Source organism: Hemitrygon akajei, chromosome 23, assembly GCF_048418815.1.
Source record: "Hemitrygon akajei chromosome 23, sHemAka1.3, whole genome shotgun sequence".
In the NCBI taxonomy this organism is placed as follows: Eukaryota; Metazoa; Chordata; class Chondrichthyes; order Myliobatiformes; family Dasyatidae; genus Hemitrygon; species Hemitrygon akajei.
The window spans coordinates 16,630,767-16,656,418 of record NC_133146.1 but is presented as its reverse complement, the minus strand read 5'-3'; the positions used below and the strand labels follow the sequence as shown (position 1 = coordinate 16,656,418).

The window sequence follows — 25,652 nt, the reverse complement described above, 5'->3', positions numbered from 1 at the left end:
ATAATTTTTCAAAACTCCTTAGATTCTGGATTAGTTCCTGAGGATTGGAGGGTGGCTAATGTAACCCCACTTTTTAAAAGAGGAGGGAGAGAGAAACCAGGGAATTATAGACCGGTTAGTCTGACGTCGGTGGTGGGGAAAATGCTAGAGTCGGTTATCAAAGATGTGATAACAGCACATTTGGAAAGAGGTGAAATCATCGGACAAAGTCAACATGGATCTGTGAAAGGAAAATCATGTCTGACGAATCTTATAGAATTTTTTGAAGATGTAACTAGTAGAGTGGATAGGGGAGAGCCAATGGATGTGGTATATTTAGATTTTCAAAAGGCTTTTGACAAGGTCCCACACAGGAGATTAACGTGCAAACTTAAAGCACACGGTATTGGGGGTATGGTATTGATGTGGATAGAGAATTGGTTGGCAGACAGGAAGCAAAGAGTGGGAGTAAATAGGACCTTTTCAGAATGGCAGGCAGTGACTAGTGGGGTACCGCAAGGCTCAGTGCTGGGACCCCAGTTGTTTACAATATATATTAATGATTTAGATGAGGGAATTAAATGCAGCATCTCCAAGTTTGCGGATGACACGAAGCTGGCTGTGAGGAGGATGCTAAGAGGATGCAGGGTGACTTGGATAGGTTAGGTGAGTGGGCAAATTCATGGCAGATACAATTTAATGTGGATAAATATGAGGTTATCCACTTTGGTTGCAAGAACAGGAAAACAGATTATTATCTGAACGGTGGCCGATTAGGAAAAGGGGAGATGCAACGAGACCTGGGTGTCATTGTACACCAGTCATTGAAGGTGGGCATGCAGGTACAGCAGACGGTGAAAAAGGCAAATGGTATGTTGGCATTCATAGCAAAAGGATTTGAGTACAGGACCAGGGAGGTTCTACTGCAGTTGTACAAGGCCTTGGTGAGACCGCACCTAGAGTATTGTGTGCAGTTTTGGTCCCCTAATCTGAGGAAAGACATTCTTGCCATAGAGGGAGTACAAAGAAGGTTCACCAGATTGATTCCTGGGATGGCAGGACTTTCATATGAAGAAAGACTGGATCGACTAGGCTTATACTCACTGGAATTTAGAAGATTGAGGGGGGATCTTATTGAAACGTATAAAATTCTAAAGGGATTGGACAGGCTAGATGCAGGAAGGTTGTTTCCAATGTTGGGGAAGTCCAGAATGAGGGGTCACAGTTTAAGGATAAAGGGGAAGCCTTTTAGGACCGAGATGAGGAAAAACTTCTTCACACAGAGAGTGGTGAATCTGTGGAATTCTCTGCCACAGGAAACAGTTGAGGCCAGTTCATTGGCTATATTTAAGAGGAAGTTAGATATGGCTCTTGTGGCTAAAGGGATCAGGGGGTATGGAAAGAAAGCAGGTACAGGGTTCTGAGTTGGATGATCAGCCATGATCATACTGAATGGCGGTGCAGGCTCGAAGGGCCGAATGGCCTACTCCTGCACCTATTTTCTATGTTTCTATGTTTCTGGTCTCCCCTCAGCCTCCAACAAAAAAAAAATCAGATTCTATTTTATCAAAAGAACCACTTTCATTTCATTATACCTTAAGAAATATCTGTCCACTCTATATAGTCACATGGGTCTACAGTGTGAGTAGAGAAGGGAGCAGTTAACTGGATCAATTGAGCATTATGAGTATTAAGAGCATTAAGGTTGAGCTCCTTCCTCTTTGCTTTGTAAAGACATTAATGCGGGCACAGCGAGATTATTTAAAAATGATGGTATTAAATATCAGGAAGTTACCATAAGCAAAGGCCATCCAGCTTTCAATCATCAATAGACCATTTGATTTCCCGTGAGCACTTTCTCTATGAATGTTTAGTTATTGTCAAAACAAGTACTTAATAAGAAGTTTAGAAGAGTCAAATATTATTGTATCATTATTCAACATTTGTAGCCTCAGCAGCCTGAGAATCGCGTCTGGGATATCCTTTGTCAAATTGGACAAGACTTGGGAAAGTTGGCGTGTTCTTCCGGCAACTTTTCTGAGAATAGAAGCCCAAGACTTCTGCAAGCTCTGATTAAGAAATCAGTTCTGCCTGTATTTCTAATATTTCTGTTGACATAATAGTTATGGGCACATATTGGGAAAAGGAATGAAAATTTCACTGGGTTTAACTGTAATAATATAGCCCTGATGTCCTGAAGTGTAAGATTAAGTGGAATGAATTTCTAAACATTTTACATGTCCCTGTGAACAGCAAATGTATTTAAAACAGGATTTTATAGGGTATAGTATACCAGTAAAGCAACCTCAGATGCTGAGTTAAAGATTTCCAGTATCTGCAGGTTTTTTAAATTAGGGTTTAGACTTTGCTGGAACATATAAAAGACTACTCTCAGGGCAGATTGCGAACGATACACGTACATTGGATTTGGGCAATTTATTCTCTATTCCACGTTAACATAGGTCCACATGTAAAACTTAAAGAGCGTGACATAAAATGGCAACTTACATCAAAATAAGTTATGTGCAAAGTGAAAATGAGAAAATGAACATGAATTTAGATAATGGAAGTCTACTGAAATTGAAATATTTCAATGAGAACAAGCAGTTGGATTTTAATTCATTTCCACCCTTCTTTACTCTTGAACTATAGAGTCATAGAACAATACAGTATGGGTACAAGCCCTTCAGCCCAAAGAGTCCATGCTGACCATGATGCCCACCAGCTAGTCCTGATTTCTGCAATCTGTGCTTGTCCCTCTAAGTCCCACCCATCCACATACTTATCCATGTGCTTGTTAAATGATGCCATTGTACTTGCCTCAACCACTTCCTTTAGCAGTCCATTCCATTCCTTACCACATGCTGTTTGAAAAGCCTGCCTCTCGGGTCTCTTTTAAACCTCCCCCCCTCACCCTAAACCTATAGCCCTTAGTTTTTGACTCCAGTACCTGAGAAAAGACTTATTATCCACAACATCTATTCCTCTCAGAATTTTAAACACGTGTATAAGTTCACCCTTCATTCTACTTTACCCCATGGAATAAAGACCCAGCATGGCCAACCTCTCCCCATAACTTGGGTCCTTTAAATCTTTTCTATACTCTTCCTGGTTTGAAACATCTTTCCTGTAACAGAGCGAACAGAGGCAAAATGAGGGGCAACATTTATCTAAAATGGAGATCTCTGCCACAATGAGCACCAGTGTTAAAACTTGCTGTTAGTTGTTACCAGTGAAATGCCCTGGTTTCCTTGGGTGCGTAAATCTAGGGGAGACGCTCTCTGGTCCCGCCAAACTCGTGAGACTGAGAGGGCTCTCCCACCCTAAACCCCAGTCTGTGTGGATGCTGTGTAATTTGCTACCCTATTACAAATTAGTACCACAAAATTTCCCTCGGGATCAATAAAGTATGTCTGTCTGTCTGTCAAAATGACAGGCAGTACACTGCATACAATTAAAGAAATTATATTTATGAATCTTAACTTAAGGGTTAGTAAAGAAAAACAAAAAGAAAGGGGCTCATTTTCATTAAACAGTCAAATGTGTACAAGTTGGAGCTCAGCGTTTCATCATATTCATTGATCCTCAATCAATCATCTTCATCGAATCACAGTCCCGCTCCAGGTCGAATCCTACAACCTGTTCTCTCCAGCGCCTTCTCACTTCATCTCCCGCCAAACAAAAGACCCAAGCCCAAACTTAGTGTCCCTGATCTGAAAAATCTCCCCCCACTTCCACCATCCTAATTGGATGGCACACGTTTCCCAGCATACCTCATCATCAACAGTAACACAAACAGACTGCTCTTACAGAACTGCTAAATGAAATACATACAGCATAACAGTAAAAATATGAACCAGGGCATTACACTAGTATTATTATTTTATTTCAAAGAAAATGGATGAAATTGGCCACTTTAATTCCAGAAGTCGAAACATAATTGAGATCCGTTTTCTCCCATTCTGTCTCCAAATCTATATCTGCTGCCCTAAGCTCAGGCTAGAATTATTCCATATACTTCATTGATCACTCCTTTTTAGGCAAATAGTAGTCATTTAAAAGTGCCCTTTTTCTCCTAGAGCAAGTCTTAGAGAGCTGCTTGTTAGATTTTATTTCACATTATGAGATGTATTTTAGTATGGAGAGCACAGTCTATCCCTTCTAACTGGGATTAATCTTTGACATTTTACCAGCACTAATCCTTTTCTATAAGGGGCTAAAGTTAGACCTCATTAGCCTCACAAGGGTATTGCTTGCGAGAGAGTCTGAAGTGAAAAAGGCAAATTTGTGCAAATTATGTTGGAAGGATAGGAGGTGGACAACAGGTTCAAAGTGTCTGAAAAGAACCAATAACAGAAGTTCCTTTCAAAAATAATCAACATGTGACTCTGTTCAGATAAGATTATTTGTTACATATACATCAAAACATCAAAATATACGGTGAAATGTGTCATTGGCATCAACAACCACAGTCTGAGGATGTGCTGGGGGTAGCCCACAAGTGTCACCATGCTTCTAACAGCAACATAACATGCCCACAACTTACCAACCCTAACCCATAAGTCTTTGGAATGTCTGGGGAATGGAGCACTCATAGAAAACCATGGGGCCACGAGGAAAACGTACAAACTCCTTTCAGGCAGTGGTGGGCATCGAACCCCAATTACTCACACTGTAAAATGTTACACTGGTACAAAGATCTTAGATTCATTTATTGTGATATCCAGAGCTCACTTGGGTACATTCATAACTTTGGGTCTCCAGGGGTGCAAGTAATCAAATTGAGTGCGACATAAACACTCTAGATTTGGGGAAAAAAACCTTTTGGGTAAGACATTCCCCTGTTCTTTCAGGCCATTTCAGAGAGCAGAAAGGGAGTTACCTCTAGTTTCATATCTAAGTTGATTCTTTCTGTCATGATTTGGTCACTATCCTAATGTAGATTCTGGGAATTTGATATGTTCCAATTGGCAGCCATGAATGTTGATAGCCTGAAGCAAGAAGCAGCCCCGCCAATATTCCTTGGTCCTTCAATCAGTACTCAATTACCCACCCAATTAGTAGTCCAGGTGATTAGAATCGTTAACTGGACACCTCAAAAGTCTAGTTGCTGGTAGGGTATGGAGTGAATGCATACTGCATAAGGGTTCTTTTCTGAATTTCTCAAAGCCTCTTCGCCATCAGAACTGTACTGTGGGTGACAGCCTTGCTTCAGGATTTAATACTCATTCTGCCTTGTCGTGGCTCCAACATACAGTACAGTTGGCCCTCCTTAGTCGCGGGGGATTGGTTCCAGGACCCCCTACGGATACCAAACAACACGGATGCTCAAATTGGTGAACTTTAGGACCCGGCGGAGCTCCGGACCTTATTTAACCTATCTCAGTGTGAAGCTCCTGCCACCCTCAGTGTTTCTGTTCGGGAAAATGATCACAATTGAAAATAAAGTGGAAATAATAAAGCGATCGGAAAGAGGTGAAACGCCATTGGTCATTGGAAAACGTTAGGCTACAGTCGGTCAACTGTCAGAACAATTTTAAAGGATAAAGTAAGAATAATGGAGCATGTGAAGGCCCTGCCCCGATGAAAGCTACAATTATTACTAAGCAATGCAGTGTTTAATTATTGAAATACATACGTTTCTTAAGTGCTTTATATGCATAGAAAGGTAAAATATATACTATATACTAAGACAAACATTTGACTAACTGATGCGAAAATAATACCAGATCTACCTGTTCCGACTTAGAGAACTTACGTTTTCTTCCGATTCCCGATCCGCAGTAACCTATGCACATCCTCCCGTATACTTTAAATCATCTCTAGATTACTTATAATACCTAATACAATGTAAATGCTATGTAAATAGTTGTTATACTGCATTGTTTAGGGAATAATGACAAGAAAAAAAAGTCTGTACATGCTCAAACAACAAGTGCTGGAGAGAGAACTTCCGGATTTTCCCGATCCGCGATTGGTTGAATCCGCGCATGCGGAACCCGCGGATAAGGAGGGCCAACCGTATCCGCAATATTTACTGCTGTTGAATGCTCTGCAACAATCAGCAAGATTACTTCAACAACAACACCTTGCATCTGTTAGCTGGTAGTCTGGATGCTCCAGTCCCTCTTTATAAACATCTCCATGAGCTTCACACTATTCCAAGTCAAATTCATTGGCCATCAGACATGGTCATTACAATCTACTGTCAAAAATACAAGACCTGCCACATTTAGCCAAAGTCTTTTAGGAAAAGCTATTTGTCGATAATAAAAGTAGAATTTCTACCTTTAGCTTCTTCCCAAACAGATATTAAAAACATTATCCAGAAACATCAGCAAAGTTCTTACAAAATATCAAAATAGAATCGTATGATTGTTACGGCACAGACAAGAGCCTTTCAACTCAGTTCCATACAGTCCACTCAGTTTCACTCTGAGGAAGGGTTGTTGACCCAAAATGATAAATCTTTCTATAGATATTGCTTGACTGGTTGAGATCTTCCAGCACTATTTTCTTTCTTTCAGTTAGTTCCATTCCCTTTATGTAAAAGAATACATAAATGTATTCCCTTATTGTTATTTATGAAATGACATTTAGATATTTGTGTTGGCATGTTATGTTAGTCATGTAAAAAGTTGCAATAATTAGGGAGGATTTCAATATGCAGGTAGATTGGGAAAATCAGGTTGGTGCTGGATCCCAAGAGAGGGAATTTGCAGAATGACTGCAAGATGGCTTTTTAGGGCAGCTTGTGGTTGAACCAACTGGAGGAATGGCAATTCTGCTTTGGGTATTATGTTATGACCCAGACTTTAAAACGGGGAGAAAATTCAAAAACCTGAGGTGCAAAGGGACTTGGCAGTCCTCGAGCAGGATTTCCTAAAGGTTATCTTGCAGATTGAGTCAGTGGTAAGGAAGGCAAATGCAATGTTAGCATTAATTTTGAGAGGACTAGAATATAAAAAGCAAGGATGTAATGCTGAGGCTTCATAAGGCAACAGTCAGACCATACTTGGAATATTGTGAGAAGTTTAGATACCCTTTTCTAAGAAAATATGTGCTGGTATTGGAAAAGGTCTAGCAGAGGTTCAGGAGAATGATCCCAGGAATGCAAGGGTTAGCATACGAGGAGTGTTTGATGGCTCTGGGCCTGTACTCACTGGAGTTTAGAAGAATAAGGGGGAGATCTCATTGAAACCTATGGAATATTGAAAGGCCTAGGAAGAGTGGATGTGGAGAGGATGTTTCCCATAGTGAGGGAGTCTAGACCAGAGGGCAAAGCCTCAGAACAGAGGACCATCCATATAGAACAGAGATTAGGAAAAATTTCTTTAGCCAGAGGATGGTGAATCTGTGGAATTCATTGTCACAGAAGGTTGTGCAGGGTATATTTAAGGTGGAGGTTGATAGGTTCTTGATTAATCAGAGCATCAAAATTACAGGGAAATGGCAAGAGAATGGGGTTGAGAAGGATAATAAATCAGCCATGATAGAATAGTGGAACAGTCTCAATGGGGCTGAATGGCCTAATTCTGTTCCTTTGCCTTATGGCCTTTATTTCACCCAACCCTGTAATTTATTTTCCCTATTCAATTTCTTTCTGGTAACCTTGCCTCAGGTACCACTTTAGAATAGAGACAAGGAGGAACTTATTTAGCTAGAGGGTGGTGAACCTTTGGAATTCCTTGCCACATATAACTGTGGGGAACAAGTCATTGGGTATATTTAAAGCGGAGGTTGATAGGTTCTTGAATAGTAAGGCTGTTAAAGATCATGGGGAGAAGGCAAAAGAATGCTGTTCATTCAGAGGGATAATAAATCAGCAACGATGGAATAATGGTGCAGACTGGCCTAATTCTGCTCCTATGCCTTATGGTCTTCTGTATGTGGTATATATCCTCCCCAATTCCTTGTCTGTTTAAATGTCTCTTTAATGTTGCTTTCACATCTGTTTTCACCATTTCTCCAGGCAGCATGTTCTGGCACCTAACATGTGCTGTAAAAACACCTTGTAAAACTCATTTGAATTTTCTGCCTTTTATCTTAATGGCCTAATTTGTCTTGTAAACCATTAGACACAGGAGCAGAGAATTCCAATTGTTCACTGCTCTGAACAAAAAGATCCACATGGTGTATTTTGCCTATATCAATTTAAACCCATATCAAACGGTTCTGGACAGTCTGCTCATGTTGTCTTTATTTATTCTAAATCCAACATGATCTTGTGCATCTCATTCTAATCCACTGTTTGCCTCAGTGAGATCAAGCCAACTTTTATGGTCTAACATTGCAGCTGAAATTGAGACCAATCTGATAAACTGTCTTATGTCCTCTTAGGACCATATTGCTTTTTCATAATTCCTGTACAAGAACTGGAAAGTAATCACCTGGTTTTAGGCGAACCAGCACTGAAAAATAGTTTGACATAACCTTCTTACTAAGTTAATTATGAAGCCCAATATTCTTACTGATCAAATTTCAGAACAAAGAGAGGATCCTTGATTTACCTCTTCCAGAAGATGGGGGTTCAAGCAATCTCCATCATCGTTGAAAAGAGCATCCCAAGAGTCACCCTCTGGTTCTTCAACAAGTGACCTTTCAGCACATTTAGATTCTCCACTATTGGTAGTAGTTAACTGGGCCAAATCTACTGAGATCTCTTCTACACTTTGCAAAGCAGCACCAGTTTCAGCTTTCACCTCTGCACTGACTGGTTCACTGTTCATTGAGTCCACTGTGATACTGCTACCATATTTCAAGGACCCTGCTTCTTCAGCTCCTTGTATAGCCGATAAGCTAATAATTTTGGAATGTGGGGAGTCTGAGCAAACCACGTTTTCCAACGAAGCAGGCAGGGATACAAAACTCCCTTTTAGAGCTTGTGAAGAAGAATCATTATCTACCCTGGTTTCATGCTCTGTCGAATTGTTCACTTCAGCGAGGATCTTATAACTATTTTCTTCAGATGCTCCAGTGCATGGATATTGTGTACAGCTTCTTTCCATCTGCCATGGCTCGTTTACACCATTTGAGCAGCCTGATTCTGCACATTGCTCAGTATCTGAACATTCACAGCTGGCTAATTTAGAGGAGGCCAGTTCATTCAGTTGAAGAGTGTCAGAATCAGACCTCATGTTCAAAGGAGAGGCAACATTGAAAGGCAAAGATTTGTTTACATCAGTCTCCAGTTCTTCCACTGTTGAATCCACTGTGTTTGGTTGATTATTATTTCCCTGTTCATTGTTATATGCATTTGATTGAAGCTGCTGGGGATGGGTTTGAATTTCTCCATAACCGGATTTCATTACTTCTCTATTGCTCTCAGCTATCGAACTAGGAACGTTAAGTAAATAGTTTGCTGCTGCATCAATATTACATTTTTCTGACATTGCCTTTTTGTGCAGTGATTCCTTCTCTCTACTGTGTACTTTACTACTGTTTGATCCTACCCTACTTTTCTGCTGGGTTGCTTTCTTTTCCTTTGGGTGCTTTGATTCTAGTCCACGTCCTTCATCTGACACCTTCTCAGGTACAGCGTTTCCTATGTGCCTCTTTTCATCTAAATTCAATCTTCTTTCTGAAGCTCTGTGGCCACACTCTGTCTTACTGTCCTCCTGTTGGGGCAAGTTTGCTTCTGCAAACATTTGCTCATGGTGTGCGCCCAAGTCTTTAGACAAAGACTTTAAACTCGCACTTGTTTCATTTTTTCCTATTGCATCTGTTATTTTTGAGACAGTTTTCTGGTTTATAAGAGTACTTTGCCCTTTTTGTTTGGGACCACGATCCGTGTGCGGTTCTGCTCTCAAATGCCGACGGGCTCGAGGAACATACAGGGCTTTGTCTGGCCTCTTTGACCGTGGTTTGCTCTTGTCATGTCCAGGCTCCATGAAGTTCCTTTTTTCTTATCTGAAACACAATCAGGTAAGAGTCAAAAACTCAATACATTTTCTCCTGTCCATGAACAACAAGAAGTACTGGAAGTAAGAAAGTTGTGGGGACAAATTAATTATCTGTTCTGTCACATTGAATATTAGAGTAAGTAATTATTCCTCTTGCAGTAGTTATACATGGCAACCTTTTTCAATTCAGAAGTAGTTCTTTTCAGCAAAGCAGTTATTTCTTTCTGCTCTTTTCATGCTGCTTCTCACAAAGACCATAATGAACAACCTCAGACTGAAAGACTAGGTGTGCTGAGAATTAAGGAGAATATGACTAAGGATAGAAAATAAATTGCCATTACTGACTCTTATTGTAGGATGGTCAGACAACTGGTTACAAAAAAAACCAAATTATATCTGGAGGCTCCAAAAGCAGAAATTACAATACATTCTCAAACAACAATCACTTGAACTGCAAGAAGAGACAATCAGTAGAACATCTGTAGCTCCTGTCCCACGCAACTACACAAGGAAGCATTTTATGGTGAAGCCAAAGCAGGTGTAGGTCTCTCACTTGGAGTTGATGTGGTGAGAGGAACTGAGGAGAATTAAAAGTAGCATGCAACATTTAAAGTGTGTTAAAAACAAAAACAGTGGGAGATTACACAGCACCTCAAGCTGGCAATAAGATCATAGATGATCTTCCTGCCAAATTCTAGCATCCCACTCCTGCCCACTTGTTCAAATTCTTTAGTGCTTCAAGAAATCTGCTGGAAGTACTCAGTGGGTTGAGCAGCATCTTAGAGGAGGAACTGTCAATGTTCTGGATAGTAAAAGGACTAAGAGTAAGGGTGGTTGTGTGACAGGGAACAGAGGTCAATGGTGGATGGGGCAAATGAGTAAAGGATGCTGGGCAGATTGATCAGAGAGTGGGGGAGGGAAGGTGGAGAAAAAGGATGGATTCAGATTCACTTTTATTTATCATATGTACATTGAAACATAGAGTGAAATGCATCAACAACTGATACCCCAAGGATGTGCTGGGGGCACCGCACTCCCTGGCACCAAAATTGCATACCCACAATGCTTGGCAGAACAACATAGAACACAGTAATCAATAAAGCAACAGCAAAGCAAGCCCTGCTCTTCCTCCTCACCCACCCACCCACACACACACATACACACACATCCTGTAACCCCAGGACAAACCATCTTCAGCCTCCAGTGGGCTTGAAGATTCGCAGATATTGGGCTACCATCACTTGGTTAATTATGACTTATCTTTGCTCCACCCCCCCCCCCAAGTAGTAATAGATATCAAAATATTATATAACCTTCTAGACAACAACTTGAAGTGGGCCACATAGGAAATGGGACTGCGCTGGATGCAATTACAAACTAGCTTTTGAAATAAAGTCCTGGGCTCTACAGTGGGAGCCTGTATTTAGCCCATTTATGATGACTACCAGGAATTGCTGTTTCAAGGGGCATATATACAATGTAATCGGTATCACTGCAAAAGTCAATTACAAAATCAGGAGAATATTCATCCATGGTACTGCTAGAATGTGGTACTTGTCACCGAATGGCCAGCATGAACGAATTTCAGGGTAAAGTAGAGGAGGGCACGAAGAAGAAGGGAAATATGCGTTGTAGGGATAAAGTTTGGTTACAGTGTGGGAAGGGTTTTGGAGCAAGACTGTCAGCAATTTGCTCTTATTTCAGAGACTAGCATAGATGGGCCTATTTGGCATGGACAAGTTGGGCTGAAGGGTCCATTTCCAGGGTGTATTACTTGATGGCTGTAGCTGCCAAGTGGAATGAATGGTTTGTATTTATATTGCAAATTTGATGTATTGCACAAGTGTGCATCATTATTGAAAGAAAAGATTTCACAACCCTTTTAGCTTGCTCAGGGCTTTCCAACGTTCCATATTTTTGCCTTCTCAAGTCTCACACTCTAGCCCATATTCCCTGCTCTTCTGCCACACATTCGTCAATTCATTACAGTTTGCAACTCTTTTGTTTCCGCCTTCTCCTTTTAAAAAAAAATCCTCCAAAGATCCTATGCTTTTGATGCTTCTCCCCATACCTTCAATTGTTTGTCCAATCCTGATTATGAAAGCTTCACAGGGTCTTTTGCTACATTAATGCCCCTGTAAATGTAAGATAGTGTTGCTGAAGGTATCAGAGTCCTATTTCAATTTGAGATTATTAACCATCAATCATTTGGGATAAGAGTAGGCGAGAGACAGCACTTTTCATTCCCCATTTTATCTGTAAATGTTCACTGGCTACAACTGTTTCACAGGGACTTAAAATATCTATTGCACCTCAAATGCATCATATGTATTGACATCTCATTCTGTTCTAAAATACAACAACTCTGCCTTAAGAGAAAAGCAATGGCTCCGAATATTCAATGAAAATATCAGTGAGGCCAGGTTATTACCACTATTCCTGGACATCCCAGATTCGTTCTGAAAGACACCTGAATGGACATCAGTATGAGAAAGGGGAAATCTACACCACATTACTGAAGTTTTGTGGGTTGGTTACTTCAAGTGAGTGATGCCCTTTTCAATCTACTAGAAAATTCAAACAAATTATTGATTTAAGCCCATCTCTTGGGTCCTCAGCATCAACAAAACTCATGTAGCTTAGCACTTTGCAGAAGAAAAAAAAGCTTTAAAATCTTTTATATCAACTAATACACTGGCTTTACGTGTCAGAAATTTCTTCCAGCGCCTCTTACTCAATTCTGCACTAGACCCTAAAATGCTGAGGCTTTATAAGGCACTGGTGAGGCCTCACCATGAGTACTGTGAACAGTTTTGGACCCATCAACTAAGAAAAGATGCGCTGGCATTGGAGAGGGTCCAGAGGAGGTTCACAAGGATGATTCCAGGAATGAAAGGGTTATCATACGAGGAACGTTTGATGGCTCTGGGTCTGTACTTGCTGGAATTCAGAAGGCTGATGGGGGATCTCATTGAAACCTTTCGAATGTTGAAAGGCCTAGACAGAGTAGATGTGGAAGGGATGATTCTCATGGTGGGAGAGTCTAGGACAAGAGGGCACAGCCTCAGGATAGAGGGGTGCCTTTTCAAAACAGAGATGCGGAGAAATATTTTTAGTCAAAGGGTGGTGAATTTGTGGAATTTGTTGCCACGTGCAGCTGTGGAGGCCAGGTCCTTGGGTGTATTTAAGGCAGAGATTGATAGGTTCTTGATTGGACATGACATCAAAGGTTATGCTGTAGGTTTTCTATGTTTCTATGTTATGGGGAAAAGGCCAGGAACTGGGATTGAGGAGGAAATTTTTAAAAAGGATCATGATTGAATGGTGGAGCAGACTCAATGGGCCGGATGGCCCAATTCTGCTCCTTTGTCTTATGGTCTTTTAGAGTCAAAGAGCACCACAGCACAGAAATAGGCCCTTTGGCCAGTCAAGGCTGTACCAAACTGTTATTCTGCCTAGTTCCATCGATCCACATCTGGACCATAGCCCTCCAACCATCTCCCATCTACATATTTACCCAAATTTCTCTTAAATGTTGCAATCTAACCCACATCCATCCTAACCCTAGTTCCACACCTGCATCATCCTCATAGTGAAGTTCCTCACATGTTCCTCTTAAGAATATCACCTTTCATCCTGAACCTAAGAACACTAGTTGTAGTCTCTCCCAACCGCATTCGAAAAAGCCTGCTCACACTTCACTCTTCCACAGTAGCACAACAATTTACAGTACAGGCAACCCGCGTTCAATTCATGCCACTGCCTGTAAGGAATTTGTACATTCTCCCTGTGACCATGTGGGTTTCCTCCGGGTGCTCTGGTTTCCTCCCACTGTCCAAAGATATGCTGGTTGGTAGGTTAATCAGTCATTATATATTGTCCCATGATTAGACTAGGATTAAGTTGGGGGATAGCTGGGTGGTGTGGATTGAAGTGCCGGAAGGGCCTATTCCACACTCTATCTCCCTTGTAATTTTGTATGCCTCTATCAAATCTTCTCTCATTCTTCTATGTTCCAGGGAATAAAGCCCCAATCAATTCAGACTTTCTCTATAACTCAGGTCCTTGGGTCCTGGCAAAATCCTTGTAAATTTTTTCCTTTCAATCTTTTTGATATTAATATCTTACTTTGATTTTTTTTTCTTTTATGCACAATCTTTCTTGTTTTGCTCTTTTGATGCAAGGATTGTGTCCCTTTTCCCACTGAAATTCTATGTACATTCTCATACAGTCCTCGTCCTTCAAATCCAGTATAGAAATGAAGATTTAAAGCACCACTGCTCATTACTGTTGCATACTGGGAAGTCAGTGCAATGGTAGGCTAAAATAGTCAAACAATATTCTCACTTAACTAATGCCCTCTTCTCATTGTTGCCATCAGGAAGAAGATACAGGAGGCTCAGGACTCAGGACCACCAGGTTCAAAAACAGTTATTACCCCTCAATCATCGGGCTCTTGAACCAAAGGGAACAACTTCATTCAACTTCAAATGCCCCATCACTAAACTGTTCCCGAAACCTATGGACTCACTTTACAGGACTCTTCATCTTATGTTCTTGATACATTTCTTAAAATTCATTCTTTATGCATTTGAACTACTTGTTCTCCTTTGCACATTGGTTGCTTGTCCACCCTGGTTGTGTGTAGTCTTTCCTTGAATCTACTGTGTTTCTTGGATTTACTGTGTATGCCTGCAAGAAAATGAATCTCAGAGTTCTATGTGGTGACAGAGATGTACAACAAAAGCTTGGGCAGCCCTGGTCAAAATTTCTGTTTTGTGAATAGCTAAGCGAGTAAAAGATTACCTGATTTCCAAAAGGCATAAAGTTAAAGATGGGCAACACACACAAAATGCTGGTGGAACGCAGCAGACCAGGCAGCATCTATAGGGAGAAGCACTGTCGACGTTTTGGGCCGAGACGAAGGTTTCTGTAGCCAGCTAAGAGTCTTTCAATTCTGTGAGATTCTTGGGCCGTCTTGCATGCACTGCTCTTTTGAGGTCTGTCCATAGATTTTTGATGATGTTTAAGTTGGGGGACTGCGAGGGCCATGGCAAAACCTTCAGCTTGTGCGTCTTGAGGTAGTCCATGATGAATTTTGAAGTGTGTTTAGTATCATTATCCTTTTGTAGAAGCCATCCTCTTTTCATCTTCAGCTTTTTTACAGAGGGTGATGTTTGCTTTCAGAATTTGCTGGAATTTAATTGAATTCATTCTTCCCTCTACAAGTGAAATGTTCCCCGTGCCACTGGCTGCAACACAAGCCCAAAGCATGATCGATCCACCCCCGTGCTTAATAGTTGGAGAGGTGTTCTTTTCATGAAATTCTGCACCCTTTTTTCTCCAAACATACCTTTGCTCATTGCGGCCAAAAAGTTATATTTTAACTTCATCAGTCTACAGGACTTGCTTTCAAATTGCATCAGGCTTGTTTAGATGTTCCTTTGCATACTTCTGATGCTGAATTTTGTGGTGAGGACGCAGGAAAGGTTTTCTTCCATGAATGACTCTTCCATGGAAGTCATATTTCTGCAGGTGTCGCTGCACAGTAGAACAGTGCACCACCACTCCAGAGTCTGCTAAACCTTCCTGAAGGTCTTTTGCAGTCAAACGGGGGTTTTGATTTGCCTTTCTAGCAATCCTACGAGCAGTTCTCTTGGGAAGTTTTATTGGTCTTCCAGACCTCCACCATTCCTGTTAACTGCCATTTCTTAATTACATTACAAACTGAGGAAACAGCTACCTGAAAACACTTAGCTATCTTCTTATAGCCTTATCCTGCTTTGTGGACATCATTTATTTTAATTTTCAGAGTGCTAGGCGGCTGCTTAGAGGAGCCCATGTCTGCTGATTGTTGGGACAAGGTTTGAGGATTCAGGGTATTTATAAAGCTTTGAAATTTGCATCACCTGGCCTTTCCTAACAATGACTGTGAACAAGCCATAGCCCTAACAAGATAATTAAGGTCTGAGACCTTGGTAAAAGTTATCTGAGAGCTCAAATCTCTTGGGGTGCCCAAAACTTTGCATGATGCTCCTTTCCTTCTTTTCACTCCAAAATTGTACAAAACAAAAATAATACGCTAATCTTGCTTAAAATGTTGAAAAGAATGTTTCATCTTTAACTTTATGACTTTTGGAGATCAGTTCATCTTCTACTCACTTAACTATTCACAGTAACAGAAATTTTGACCGGGGTGCCCAAACCTTTGCATGCCACTGTACTTTGATAATAAATTTACTTAGAACTTTGAATTTTAGCACTCCTCTGCACTGTGAACTACATTATTTCCAAGCTAGCTCAAATAGCAGAGGTGAACATCACTTTCAAGGACTCTTCAAGTTCTTGATATTTATTGCATATTCATTTTACTTTACTTTTATTGTCACCAAACAATTGATACTAGAGCGTACAATCATCACAGCGATATTTGATTCAGCGCTTCGCGCTCCCTGAAGTACAAATTGAAGTAAATATAATAAAAATTTAAATTATAAATCATAATTAGAAAATAGAAAAGGGAAAGTAAGGTAGTGCATGTCAGGTCCAGATATTTGGAAGGTACGGCCCAGATCCGGGTCAGGATCTGTTCAGCAGTCTTATCATAGTTGGAAAGAAGCTGTTCCCAAATCTGGCTGTTCAAGTCTTCAAGCTCCTGAACCTTCTCCCGGAAGGAAGAGGGACAAAAAGTGTGTTGGCTGGGTGGGTCATGTCCTTGATTATCCTGGCAGCACTGCTCCAACAGTGTGCGGTGTAAAGTGAGTCCAAGGATGGAAGATTGGTTTGTGTGATGTGCTGAGCTATGTTCACGATCTTCTGCAGTTTCTTCTGGTCTTGACAGGACAACTTCCATACCAGGTTGTGATGCACCCTAGAAGAATGCTTTCTATGGTGCACCTATAAAGGTTAGTGAGGGTTTTAGGGGACAGGCAAATTTCTTCAGCTTTCTCGGGAAGTAAAGGTGCTGGTGGGCCTTCTTGGCAGTGGACTCTGCTTGGTTAGACCAAGTCACGTCATTTGTGATATTCACTTTGAGGAACTTAAAGCTTTTGACCTGTTCTACCTGCGCACCACCAATGTAAATGGGGTTGTGCGGTCCGCTACTCCTTCTGAAGTCAACAACCAATTCCTTCGTCTTGCTGACATTGAGGGATAGGTTATTATCTTCGCATCATGCTACCAGGTTCTTAATTTCCTCTCTGTACTCAGACTCATCATTACCCAAGATACGGCCTAGAATTGTGGTGTCATCAGCAAACTTCTATATTAAATTCGATGGAAACTTGGCTACACAATCATGGGTGTACAGTGAGTACAGCAGGGGGCTCAGTACACAGCCTTGTGGGGCACCGGTGCTCAGAGTGATTGTAGAGGAGAGCTTGTCCCCTATTTTTACAGCCTGGATTCTGTCTGTGAGGAAGTTGAAGATCCAGCTGCAGATCTGAGTGCTAAGACCCAGGTTCCGGAGCTTAGGAATCAGTTTATTTGGAATAATGGTATTAAAGGCAGAGCTGTAGTGAATGAAAAGGAGCCTTACATATGCGTCTTTATTCTCCAGGTGTTCTAAGGAGGAAGGTAATGCCAGAGAGATGGCATCTACCGTTGATCTGTTGCTCCGGTAGGCGAATTGCAAAGGGTCATGGTTGACCAGTAGGTTATGGTTGATGTGTGCCATTATTATTATTTCTGTTTTGCTTTTGTATTTGCACAGTTTGTTATCCTGTATACATTGGTCGGTTGTCTGCCCTGATGGGAATGGTCTTTCATTTATTTTTTTATGGTTCTTGGACATACTGAGCATGTCCGCAAGGAAATGAATCTTGGGGCTGTTTCTTTGGTGCCATATATGTACTTCAATAATAAATTTACTTTGAACTTTGAGTATAATCTCGACCAAACCATTAAACAGCCCAGCCCTCTCAAGCAGACTTCCTGTAAAGTAAAACATAATGACATTATGCTTGACCTGCCTGAAGCAGTTAGTTTCTAGTTGAAGATGTCATAAATTCAGAAAATAATCCGATCAATGCATGAGCTGACAGGAAGTCGACATTATTTTGACCCACAGTTTATTCTGTTATCAGGGTTCAAGTCTGTGCTTCGTATTTTTGCATGTATGGAATGAGTCTCCATTGCTCAGTATAAAAAAAACCTTTTAAGATGGTAATGTGGAGCCAAATATTGGTTTATAGTGTTATCTTGAAAGTACTCTGCCCAACCTGTGCACAGGTCTAGCTTAGTGAAGAGTGTAATGGAGCGATGCAAATTCAATTCCTTAACTGGTTTTCACACACTTGCTTCTTAATTAATTTACCATTTATCTAAGTCATGGTCCTGATGGATCACTTAATTTAGGCTTTGCATGACTCTGCTGCCTGTAACAGCCCGTTAATGTCGGATCTGAAAAGATTTGCTCCTGCAGCCTTTGCTTCCCGTATTCTACTCCTAATGTAAAAGATTTCCGAAATGTCAACTTGGCTCAGGGCTTAAACATTTCTCTTTTGAATTATGGGTTCAGATCACATCCCGGGGGAATAAAAACAGGCAAATTAAAACTTGCTGTATGGCTCTGACACCTGTTTGTCTTCTGTTGTACGACAGTTCTTGATGTTTGGCATGGAGACAGTTGTGGTATCAGCGAGTGGTATCTTTCTTAATTCACTTTCAGTTAACTTCATTGAAAGGGAAGTGGCATAGCTAGCCCTAATATCCTGTGCTTGGCCCATATCCCTCCAGGCCCCTCTTCTCCATCAAACTGTCCAAATGCTTTATAAATGATATTAATGTGCTTGCCTCAACTTCTTCCTGTGGCACCTTTTTCCATATACTCATCATGAAATTGCCCTTGAGATCCCTTTTAAATCTTTCTCCTCTCACCCTAAATTTATTCCTCCTGGCTTTGTACTCTCCATCTCAACTATACCTCTCATAATTTTAAATACTTCTATAAGGTCACTTCTTATTCTCCTCAATTCAAAGGTAAAAGACCTGGCCAACTCCTCCCTCTAACTCAGGCCCTCTAGATCTGGCAATAGTTTGTCTAAAAGCAAGCAGCTGCTCGGTGTGTGCCTGAAGTTTGAACTAAGGATTCGGAATGGACCAAGCTCATTATGATTTTTATTTTTTACTTAGAGATACAGCATGGAACAGGAGCTTCTGGCCCACCGAGCTACACAAGCCAGCAACTGATCAACTTAATCCTAGCCTAATCAAGGGACAATTTACAATAACCAATTCAAAGTTCAAAGTACATTTATTATCTAGTATGTATACATTATACAACCTTGAGACTCATCTCCTTACAGGCAGCCACTAAACAAAGAAACACCAAAACAACCCATTGAAAGACCGTCAAATACCCAATGCACAGAGAAAAAAAACCTTGTGCAAACGATAAACGTAAACAAATAGCATTCAGAACTGAAGTTTTACAAAACACATGAAGCCAGCTGAAGTAGACCACAGCCTCAGTTCATCACAGAGCCAGGTACAGTAAAATCGACCTACTAAATGGTATGCCTTTGGACTGTAGAAGGAAGCCTATCTGCACACAAGAAGGAATGTACAAACAAGCTTACAGAGGACACCAGAACTAAACTCCGAACTCTGATGCTGTGGGCTGTAATAGTGTCGCACTAACCATTACACTACCGTGGTGCCCCTAGACCCTAGGCAAAAAGCACTGAAGGGACTCAGCAGGCCAAGCAGCATCTACAGAGGAAATGGACAGCTGGCGTTTTGTTTAAGGACCTTCATCTGGAGCCCTTGTGTGTCCATGTGGTCTGTCATGATGAGCTGTAGAAAATTAAGCAACTGATGGGGAAGAAAACTTCATCCCGAATGACACTGGAAGCAAGCATAAGAGACATTTAAGGATTTGCAATCTTCACCCAGAACCATTCAGCAATCTCCTGAGCCCACCTTTCAGTCAATCTGCGTAAATTCAAGAAACACCTGAATTCAGCAGAATCACCAAAGGACCTGATGGCATCCTGGTTGCACTGAAGACTTGTGCTCCAAAACTAACCGTGCCACTAGCTATAACATGCCAGCACAGTTACAGCATTGGTACCTATCCTGTGGAAAGTTGCCTAGACATGCTTTAGGACAAATCTAACATAACCAGTTGCCATTCCATGTTCCTCCTGTCAGTGCTAAGTTCCCTGGTATAATAAAATGGACTTTTGACCCCACAATCTACCTCAGTATAATCTTGTACGTTATTGTCCACCTGCATTTTCTCTACAGCTGTTACACTTTACTTTGCAGCCTGCTATAGTTTTACCTTTTTCTACCTCAATGCACTGTGTAATGAATTGATTTATATGAAAAGTATAGAGGACAAGCATTTCACTGTATCTCAGTACATGTGACAACAATAAACCAATTCCAATAAGGGACAGCATAAATCAACAAAACAGAGGTATGTAGAGATGTCCTCTTGCTGAGGGTAGAGAATCTCAGAATTGGAATTAAGCTTAATATCTCTGGTATATGTTGTGAAATTTGCTGTTTTACAGCAACAGTACATTGCAATACATAATAAAAGCTCAAAATATTAAATTAAGTAAGTAGTGCAATAAGAGAGAAAAAAAAAGTGAGAAAAGATGGCGCCAGGGGTTTTTGCAGACCCAAGAAACTTTTTCCAGTTCATCCACAAAACAGCTTATTCTTCTTTTCTCATGTCTTTCTTTTCTTTTCAAGGTGGCTGGGGTCCCATCGGAGTCCGTGATCTGTAGCTGCAGTTCAAACTACAGTTCTCTGTGAGCGGTGAGTTCTCGGAGTCGTCGTGCGGCCTGGAAGATATGTGCCTTTGGGGTGCAGCTCCATAGACGACCCTGTTCCTTGTCAATGTCACTGACTGAAGCACTGTGGTAGCAGGCAGTGTGTGCTACTGTTGGAAGAAGACCCCTCTACTTGAACGATCCTCTCTTTCTCTTTTTGATGGTGAGCGAGAGCCTGTCGATGCAGAAGATTGTAAAATTGGAACAGTGAGCTGCTGGTCTCCCGCTCTTGTTGGTTCAGCAATGATCTCTCTCTCTCTCATTAGTGTGAAAGAGCCTATCTGAGACACTGAAGTGTTGGGCTAGGGACTGTAGATTTTGCTATTGCTTGCATAGTTGGGGGGAGGGGAAGTCAGTGCTTTTGCTGGTGGGAGGGAGAGGCAGGGTCAATGCTTCTGCTGCTAGTTGTGTGTGGGGGGAGAGGGGGCTTTGGAGGTGCGCTGATGTTTCTGTCATTCATACTTTGAGCTTTTCTGTTTTGAGGATGTTTGCAAAGAGTAAGTGTTTCAGGTTGTATACAGTATACATTCTCTGGTATTAAACTGAACCATTTGGAAGTGTTCATGCATTCATTGTCCATTCAGAAATCTGATAGCAGTGGAGAAGAAGCTGTTCCTGAAATGGTCAGTGTGTGCCTTCAGGCTCCTGTACCACCTCCTTGATGTTCGCAATGAGAAAAGGGCATGCCCTGGGTGATGGGGTCCTCAATGACAGATGCTATCTTCTTGAGGTATCGCCTTTTGAAGGTGTCCTCCAGTAGTGGAGAGGCTAGTGCCCAGATGCAGCTGGCTGAGTTTATAACTTTCTGCAGCTTTTCCTAATCCTGTGCAGTGACCCCTCTGTAGCAGAAGGTGATTAGCGAGAGGCTTTGATTACATACCAAGTTTCCTATAACTCCTAATGAAATATAGTCACAGTCATGCCTTCTTTGTAATAGCATCAATATGTTAGACCCAGGATAGATCTTCAGAGATGTTGACACCCAGGAACTTGCAACTGTTCACTCTTTCCACCGCTGATCCCTTAATGAGGATTGGTGTGTGTTCCCTCGACTTTCCCTTCCTGAAGTTCACAATCAATTCCTTGGTCTTACGGATATCAAGTGCAAAATTGTTGATGTGAGATTACTCAACCAGCTGATCTATCTTGCTCCTGTATACCTGCTCAACACCATCTGAAATTTTGCTTCTGGGATTCTCTTCCTCCTAGAGTGGTGGAGGTCAGATCTTTAGATATATTTCATGTAGCTGTAATATTAAGGGACTGAGGGTAATATGGAACTGGCACAGAGGAGTTGTGGCCAGCAAATTGCATAAGGAACTTGGTGGCTTATTCCTACACCGGTTTTCCTGTGTAAAATAATGGAAGGCAATATGCACATTACCACCTAGCTGCACTCATTCATCAATAACTTGTTCATTTCAGCTCAGCTAAGTTTCTGCCACAATCCATTTAGATGAAACATTAAAATGTGGTTAAATTAGTGGACTAGCTGCCAGAATTCTGGGCTACCAATCTAGAGAATGGAGTGATTCCCACCACTGCAGATGGGTTTTTTAAATATAGGTAATTAAGTAAATCCAGAATTAACTTAAAAGCTGGTCTTAGTAATAGCAATCAAGAAATGACCAAATTACCCAGCTAGTTTGTTTAATCCCTAACATGGTTCACCAACAGCATTCAGCAAAGGAAAGCTGGCATCCTTTCTCAATTTGACTGATGCACGATTCTAGAGACAAGCTAGTCCTAAGTGTCTTTGTAGTTCAGGGACAATTACAGATGGACAGGGAGAAGGATGGAAGGAGGCTTCAGGCAATATTGACAATCTAAGTAGGCAGATGGAATATTATATAGAAAAGTATGAAGTTATCCAGTTGAGTGTACATAACTGAGGAGAAAGAGTAAGTGATGAAAGATTGTGAGATATTGATGTTGAAAGAGAACCAACTTTCCTTCTACACTGTAAGCCAACATGCAGATCAGCGAACAATTAGCAATATGATATGTTTATTAAGAGAGAATCTGAGGTGCAGGTGCTTTTTCTTTCCCCCCACAGTTATATACAGCCTTGGTGAACAGTGTTTAGCTGCAGTCTCTACAGAGGGAGTGCAAGAAAGATTCACTGGACTGGTTCCTGGGGTGGCAGGATTACTTTGCAAGAGGTTGAGTTGACTGTCCTGTATTCTCTAGAACTTGGAAGAATAAGTGAAGATGCAACTGAAACATGCAACATTATTGTGGGGCTCACCATATTGGTGCAAGGAGTGTGTTTTCCTTCGAATAAAGGGTCAAAAACCACACTTCCAGAACAAGGAGCCGGTCACTTATGAATGAGATTAGGAATCACTGGGATTGTCTGCCCCAAAGGAATAAGGTGCTCGGTTGAATTCATTCAAAACAGAGACTATTAGATTCCTCAATCCTGAGGGAATTAGGGAATATGGGGATAATGTAGGAAAATGGACCACAGGCAGAAGATCAGCCATGACCTTAGTTAATGGAGGAGCAGCCTCCTCCTCTCTTGTTTATATTATCATGTCTATCTGGATTCATCACAGCTTGTTATTGAAAGACTCGATGGGCCAAATGGCCCCTATGTCTTATTCCTACACTGACTTTCTTGTGTAAAATAATGGAAGGCAATGTGCACATTACCACCAAGCTGCACTCATTCATCAATAACTTGTTCATTTCAGCTCTGCCTGTGGCCGTAAGAAACTGCAGAGTTGTGGACACAGCTGAACACATCATTGAAACCAAATCTCCCCTCCATGGACTCTGCTTCAGTAAAGCAGCCAAAGTAATCAAAGACCCCAGCCTCACTACTTCCTTCCCCACCTGCGCAGAACATTCTCTCTTCTCCCTCCTCCTATCAGGCAGAAGATACTAAACTTGAAAGCACATACCACTAGGCTGAAGCTTCTATCCCACTGTTCTCAGACTAGTAAGATAAGATGAATTCTTGATCTCACAAAATGCCTTGTAGTTGCCTTACACCTGACGGCCATTTTGTACTGCACTTTCTCTGTAACTGTATCCCATTACTCAGCATTTTGATGCTGTTTTACCTTGTACAGTCGCCCCTCCTTATCCGTGGGGGATTGGTTCCCGGACCCCCCGCAAATACCAAAAAACGCGGATACTCAAGTCCCTTATTTAACCTGTCTCAGTGCAGGTGGACTTTAGGACCTGGGGGAGCTTCGTAGTGTTTCTGTTCCATTGACGGAAAACAATCACAATTGAAAATAAAGTGGAAATAATAAAGCGATTGGAAAGAGGTGAAACGCCATCGGTCATTTGAAAAGTGTTAGGCTACAGGCAGTCAACGATCGGAACAATTTTAAAATAATGGAGCATGTGAAAGGCCCTGCCCCAATGAAAGCTTACAATTATTACTAAGCAACGCAGTGATTTAATTATTGAAATACATACATTTCTTAAGTGTTTTATAAGCATAGGAAGGTAAAATATATATTATGTACTAAGACAAACGTTTGACTAACTGATGCTAAATAATACCAGATATACCTGTTCCGACTTATGTACAAATCCGACTTAAAGACTGCCTGTATTTTAAATCATCTCTAGATTACTTATGGTAGCTAATACAATGTAAATGCTATGTAAATAGTTATTATACTGTATTGTTTAGAGAATAATGACAAGAAAAAAAGTCTGTATGTGCTCAAACAACGAGTGCTGGAGAGAGAACTTCCAGGTTTTTTTTTCGACCCCGACCCGCGGTAACCTACGCACATCCTTCCATATACTTTAAATCATCTCTAGATTACTTATAATACCTAATACAATGCAAATAGTTGTTATACTGTATTGTTTAAGGAATAACGACAAGAAAAAAAGTCTGTACATGCTCAAACGAGTGCTGGAGAGAGAACTCCGGGGTTTTCCCAATCCGTGGTTGGTTGAATCCACGCTTGCAGAACCCGCGGATAAGGAGGGCCGACTGTACTACCTCAATGCATGGTGCAATGAAATGATCTATAGGGACAGTATACAAGACAAGTTTTTCCAATGTACCTCAGTACATGTGACAATAATAAACAGTTTACTAACTTAAGTTTACCAAGAATGCATTCTGGTTGGAGACTTTTCATCTACCACTTCATATCAGAGATCAAAGCCTGAAGGTTGATAGAAACCCTGAAATCAAAGCCTAAAGCCTGGAGACTAGAAGCCTGTCCATCTGTGTGGTGGGTGGGGGGTAGGGAGGAAAGAGGATTGCTTTGCTTTTATTGTTTTGTTGCTTGCTGTGTTCTGACAAGCATTGTGGCCATGCAAGGTTAGCAATGGAGTGTGTGGAAACACCTGCCCCCAGCACATCCCTGGGTGTGTTGGTTGTCAATGCAAATGACAGATTTCACCGTATGTTTTGATGCACATATTGTCCATAAATAAATCTGATTCTGAATCTACAAGCAGACTCAACACAATCACAACCCGAGTCATCGTTCTGTCACGCAGCAATGTTCCTTCAACGTCACTGTACCACAGCTTTGTAGGAGCACCTTCAGACTGCAGTCATTCAAGGAAAGCAGCTGAACCATCTTCTCGAAGGCAATTAGAGATTGTCATAAAATATTTGGCTTTCCAGTGACATCTAATTCCAATTTGCTGGGTGGAGGCTAATTTAAAGCTGAATTTGACATTAGATAATGCTTTTTCTCTCGTATCATGCTCTGTAAATACTGTACTTTCGCACTGACAACCATGCAGAAGAGTAAACAAGAAGGAAATAAGCTACTCAGGCTCCCTTTGCTACTAAGCATGGGGTAAAAAAGCAAAGAGGGGAAGTTAATTTTTGCCCTTTACCCAAGTTAGCTAGATATACAAGGAGATGAATCAATCACAAGCAGACACGACCAAGGTTGGCCCTAACAACCTCATTGTCAGTAATCTGTAGAGCTGCTGTGGCTGAATTTTCCCCTCGTACACACAGGGAATCAGTTCTGAGCCTGATTGATGAGAA

The 25,652-nt window shown here is 41.2% G+C and overlaps 1 protein-coding gene across 7 annotated transcripts in view; it reads right to left on the bottom strand.

Moving 5' to 3' along the window:
* The window catches only part of r3hcc1l (R3H domain and coiled-coil containing 1-like), a 315,233-nt gene that overhangs the window by 177,840 nt on the left and 111,741 nt on the right, over window positions 1-25,652 (bottom strand). For all 7 annotated transcript variants that reach the window (XR_012096079.1, XM_073027035.1, XM_073027037.1 and 4 more), the window contains one exon: window positions 8,490-9,888. Coding sequence is in view for 6 of the 7 variants with exons in the window: in XM_073027035.1 (XP_072883136.1) it covers window positions 8,490-9,869 (1,380 nt within the window). In the remaining variant the exon portion in view is untranslated. The remainder of the gene's footprint in view (window positions 1-8,489; window positions 9,889-25,652) is intronic.